This window comes from Oncorhynchus nerka, linkage group LG20, assembly GCF_034236695.1.
Source record: "Oncorhynchus nerka isolate Pitt River linkage group LG20, Oner_Uvic_2.0, whole genome shotgun sequence".
In the NCBI taxonomy this organism is placed as follows: Eukaryota; Metazoa; Chordata; class Actinopteri; order Salmoniformes; family Salmonidae; genus Oncorhynchus; species Oncorhynchus nerka.
In genome coordinates this window covers 57,514,045-57,519,893 of record NC_088415.1, presented here as the reverse complement: position 1 = coordinate 57,519,893, position 5,849 = coordinate 57,514,045, and the positions used below count along the sequence as shown (strand labels likewise).

At 42.3% G+C, this 5,849-nt stretch overlaps 1 protein-coding gene across 1 annotated transcript in view; it reads right to left on the bottom strand.

The window, feature by feature from the left end:
- Positions 1–801: 801 nt before the first annotated feature.
- Positions 802–5,849, bottom strand: part of LOC115102860 (calmodulin-regulated spectrin-associated protein 2-like) — a 77,629-nt gene continuing 72,581 nt past the window's right edge. The window contains 3 exon segments of the mRNA XM_065005647.1: positions 802–4,001; positions 4,103–4,221; positions 4,385–4,524. Of these exon segments, the coding sequence (XP_064861719.1) occupies positions 3,699–4,001; positions 4,103–4,221; positions 4,385–4,524 (562 nt within the window). The 3' untranslated portion in view covers positions 802–3,698.

Below are 5,849 nucleotides of genomic sequence, written 5' to 3'. Positions count from 1 at the left end.
AATCACACCCCAGCATTTTCACAAGGGCGCTCCAAGCATCTCTTGTCTTGCAAGTCAAAGCCACACAGCTTTTGGCTACGGATCAACATTCCTGGCTACTACCATCCATTGAGTACGCGCATCAAGTTGTCATTAAAGTCCAATTATGCCACTTTCAATGAGATAATGACTTGTCTGGGTGTATGACGCTTCCAAGAGAATACTTGATGGTGGATGGCTAGGCCTAATCCTCATGCCTTCACTGCTCAGACTAGATGGTGTGTTCCGTTTGCGTGTAGGCTAATCGCAGAATCACAGTGGAAAGTTCAAAACTGATTAAATGCTTGAAGAACATGGCCCCCTGAAAAGGCTTTAAGAGGATTAAGACAGACAGTGATAAGAAGTAAATCTGTTTGGTAGCCTTCCGGTTGAATGCAAGAGGGGACGACTAGTGCATTACTTCTCAATCATTAGGTGATACCTAGTGGTATTAATAAAGGTGCATTCAAAGGACCAGCATTTTTATGAGAAATTCTGTAACAAAATGACAAACGGTTTATCTTGATATTTTACCACTGGTATGTTCATCCCTGTATGTAAGCCTATGCCTCTTCCATAAGGTGTTGACCTTCATGGCACAGAATCTGCGTTTGTTTCCCCTGTGGCCTCAGGTTGCAGGTTCAAGACCCACTTGTTCTGTAATTAACTGGATATTGTGCTGTAGGAATGTGAACATTTAGCACAACAAAGAATCCAAATCTGAACCAGCCTAAAATGAGATTTAAGTGGATAACCAGGCTTCAAAAACACCAGTCACAAGTGTTGATGAACATCTGCATTTTAATATTGTTCAAAGGAATTGATAAAAAATAACAAATGCATGAACATATTGACAAGGTTCAAATAAAACAGATGTAGATGGGGGGAAAACACAGAATGGTATCTCACACATATCTGATTATCCACTACAATAGACTATGCAGTGGAAACAGTTTGCAATCACTTCTCTCTCCGTTTCCTGCCCGTCACTCATACAAGACATATTGTACCCTCTCGTGGTTTTACATTTCCTTTTGCAACAGATATGCTGCTCATATGAAACCTCAAAATGGTTTACAAAAAAATACTTTTATACGACAAAATATATGTACAGCGTAAACACTGCTTTGCTCCGAAATAAAATAAACATAAATGTCAGTTTCCTTTCATAGGTTAGAACAATGTAACATGTTGAAGCATAATGTAACAGATGTTTTGAAAGTCCCGAAGAACTATGTTTTTGTGATCTGTGTTTGACTTCATTTATGTAAGTACGCAGTTAAATCAACTACAAATACTGCAATCTACAGTGGGACAGAGTCATGAAATTCTATTCCTTACTCTCTATTGAATATGTACACATACGTATTGTGGACTACTTTAAGTGTAATAGGAATTCAACAGTAAAGATATTATCCACAATAAAGTCAAATGCGTTTGAATATCTGTGAGGTCCAAACATATACAGTACCAGTCAAAAGTTTGGACACACCTCATTCAAGGGTTTTTCTTCATTTTGACTATTAGTGAAGACATCAAAACTATGAAATACCATATATTGAATCATGTAGTAATCAAAAAAAGTGTTAAACAAAGATTCTTCAAAGTAGCCACTCTTAGCCTCGATGACAGCTTTGCACAATCTTGGCATTCACTCAACCAGCTTCATGAGGAATGCTTTTCCAACAGTCTTGAAGGAGTTCCCACATATACTGAGCACTTGTTGGATGCTTTTCCTTCACTCTTCGGTCCAACTCATCCCAAGCCATCTCAATTGAGTTGAGGTCGGGTGATTGTGGAGGCCATGTCATCTGGTGCAGCACTCCATCACTCTCCTTGGTCAAATAGCCCTTACACAGCCAGGAGGTGTGTTGGGTTATTGTCCTCTTGAAAAAGAAATGATAGTCCCACTAAGAGCAAACCAAATGGGATGGCGTATCGCTGCAAAATGCTGTGGTAGCCATGCTGGACACTGACAGTGTCATCAGCAAAGTACCACCACACCTCCTCCTCCATGCTTCACGGTGGGAAAGAGTAGGTGTGTCCAAACTTTTGACTGGTATTGTATGCCAACAAGGATTTTTATAAGATATTTTCTCGGAATTGCACAGGCTCATGACACAATTTGTGGAACTTGCTTCTATTCTAAAGCTTGAAATTGTCCTGCCAGTGACATTGAAAAGGGATCACACACTTGCATCTTTTTTAAACAATAGAAGGCCCCATATACAGTATAGTACGTTTATATACGTCCATATTAAATGATAAATGCTAGTTTCACTCATTCATTTTGAATGGAATAACCATTATATACAAACGAAATTAACTTATACAGTATATATTGTCTTAAAGTATGTTACACACCTCTGTTGATGAAACTTTAAAAGCCTTTAAAGTCCCAGTGCAGTTAAAAGCATAATTGTCCTGTGTTTGATACACTATGAGGTTGGAATAATACTGGAAAATAGTGAAAATGATGGTAATGCCCTTTTAGTGTAAGAGCTGTTTGAAAAGACCATCCTGAAATTTCAGCCTGTTTTGGTGGGAGGGGGTTTGGCCTTCTATAGTGACATCACCATGCAGTAAATTAGTTATTAGACCAATAAGAAAGAGTTCCAAACCTCTCTGTCAATAACAGCTCACTCCCAGACTGTCCTAGCAAAATTATTGCTTGAGAAATTGCTCTTTGCTAATAAGCTATTTTTGTTTATTTTTGACCATTTAAAACAATCACAATATGGTACTTAATTGTTACCCAGAAATTCTTTGATATTGAGGTAAAAACATCTGCATTGGACCTTTAAAAAACTTCCAAAGCCTTATCAAAAACATTCAATCAATTAAGAGTCAGTTGCTGACATTCCTGTGAACTAGATTATACTTAATCAATGACTTTACAATCTAGTTCTTATCGGAAGTTATGACAACCTACTTAACTATTGACACATTATGTAAACCCACCTTCTCAGTCTCATCTTTCAGCCACAGAGAAAAGCAAGCCTCACACACAGCCACCCTCAACAAGCTCTCATATACGTATCATCTTGTACTCACCAAAACATCACATTTGGCGCTTAAATATGACCTAATCACTGCGCTTTCACAAAACAAGCATAAGGCCACACATGATGAACATAGGGAACTCAAACTCGATCTATTTCAAAAGGAATGACATTCAGTGCTTCAGTGGTCCGATTCAGTAAGGCTTTCATCAGCCCCTTTTTTTTGGCACACGAGAACATGGGCACCCACGCATGCTGACGAACATACACACATGTGCACCATTAGAATGACTCTGGGTCCCACACACACACGCACACAGTCTTGCATAACAACAACAATGTCCCTTGAGGCTTGTGTTGATGTTTTTCCCCCTACATTCCAGTTGTGCATAAAGTCAATAGTGTCCTGTTTAGAAGAAAATCCCCTACCACATATTCATCAAATGAAACTGTACATCAGATATCAGATCCAGATGAATGCCAAGTGTAAGTGTTCGTTAAATATCTGAATGGGAAAGAAGATTAGAAAGATGTACTCTTTAGCACTGTCACACCAAACCAGACCCTGTAATATCCCAGGTCACAACACCCGCAAAGCCTCCCCTCAGTCCTCAACTATAACTCAGGACACCTAGCAACAATATCCTGGGTTTGGTATGAAAGGGGTTGTTGCTGTGACTACTTGAGACTACCCAGTTTCTTGGGCGTGCCCTGTTTCTTGGTCTGCCACAGGTGAGCGGCGATGGTGATGGCGTCTACACTAGCCGACATTGTCTTGGCAGGGATGTGGCTGAACTGCTTCCTATCTGAGTTATATTTATACAGGCCCTCGATCATCTTGGCTGTGATGCTCTTGGGCCCGATGCCCGCCAGCTTGGTGATTTCCTCCGTCTCAGGGCAGTAGGTGTACACCGAGCGGAACTGGCAACCCGTGTCTCGGAACAAAACCAGGAAGTTGTTGGCCCCCGACCTCTCCATTTCCTGAAAGAGATAGTGGAGGAAAAGAAAAGAACAAATGTGAGGTAAAAGAGTGAAGTAAAATTAGAGAGAAAGAAACATATTGTGTACAGCAAATGACCTACATCTATTATCTTATTCTTCTGTCCTTCGTTGACCTTGCCCGCCAGGCAGCAGTGGGCCAGGGCGTTCTGGATGATATGCTTGTTGGACTTAGCACTGGGCTCCTTGTACAGCTTTGGCCCTGAGGGAAGAAGCAAATACCAGCATAAGGAATGCAGTAACAAACAAACAGACACTCACAACACAGCCTGTTCTACACATGGGCTACATAGCTCTGGTATACTGCAAGAGTTTGGTCTCCTTTTGAAAGCAGAATACCGTGATTGCAGTGGAGCGGTCCGTACCTGTGTACTCTTGGTTGGAGGGAGTGGAGGAGGTTGTGGACTCGTTCTCCCAGTCCTTCTCTCCGTTATGAGACGGGCAGGACGACAGATTGCCCTCCGCAGAGTCTGGCCTAGCAGAGTCTGGCCTAGCAGAGTCTGGCCTAGGGATGTACACACACACACATATATACAGTACGAGTGACACATGCGTGGACACACACACAATAACAGATACACATTCACACAAAAAACAGACATAGACATATACACCACGTATACACAGACACAGAGACATACAGAGAAACAGGGTCAGAGATAGACACAGTTCTCCCAGGCAGCCTTCCCTGTTCCCTCATATTACATCATCCCCAGTGATCTCTGTGTCCCTGGATCAGATCAGAGGCATGTGCAGTAGAGCAAAGCTATTGTACAGTCCAATCATTATGGCTGCTAGGATATGGAGAAGAAACACTGCAGTATGCAACAGCAGCTTTAGGCAACTGTACAGTGACAAGAAAGAATACAACTGCAGCAGCCACACTCATGTCCCAGGCCCAGGCTCATTCATGTCCTAATTGGGGTTAGGGTTAGTGTGTACCCTAGTTTGAAGTCTCTACATACAAAACAAAGGGCCTGTGGCTCCATGTGAGCCAGCATGGCTGTGGAAGTTACCGTGCCTGGGACGGGAGAGCGCCCGTCTGCTGCAGCTTGGATGGCTCTGACGCCGGGTCTAATCTAGAGGTAACAACCACAGACAGCAGCTTAACGTAGAGCAGCTAGCATGGAGCAGCTAGCATGGAGCAGCCTCGGAGCAGAGAAAGGGCAGAGTCGGTGAGGCAGGAGGCTGGGCATGTGGGCATGTATGAAATGAGGCAGAAGCAGCTGCGGTACTGAGCGGAATTTTCTCTGTCTGTTTTAAAGGAGGTAATTGGCCAACACTTAACCGATACAGCATGACAGTGAAATAACACATCTATTAAAAACATATGGATGTGTCCTCTATGTCTCAGGTCATACTCGGAATGAATGTTGGTGTACTGTATGTGGCTTGCTCAAACATGATTCATAAATATATGTCTGCACATGGGATATTTAGATAGATTCTGTTAGGTATGGCTACAGGGAATTGTTCTCAAAGATATTACCTCAAGTAAAAGCAGATTGATTGATCAATCTGGACTGTGATGCACTGAGATGAAAGTCTAGATGAAAGGCTTGGCCCTCGGCTGGTCTAGGGAGGGGAGTTACTAACCTTCCCTTTCTGTCTTTGGGAGAGCTTAAAAAGAAAGAGATATGGCCTTTCACAGTGCCTAGTTTACTGCTTCCGGGAGGTCCGTGCAAAACAGAGGGGAAAAACAGAGAGCGAGGAGGGAGAGAAGATCAAGAGAGCGAAAACCGTTTTGGTTGCAATACCTAGACAAGTCACAAGACACATGAATGTCCTCTTGAAGAAGTATTCGTGCTTTTGATGCTCTGTAAAGCCTTT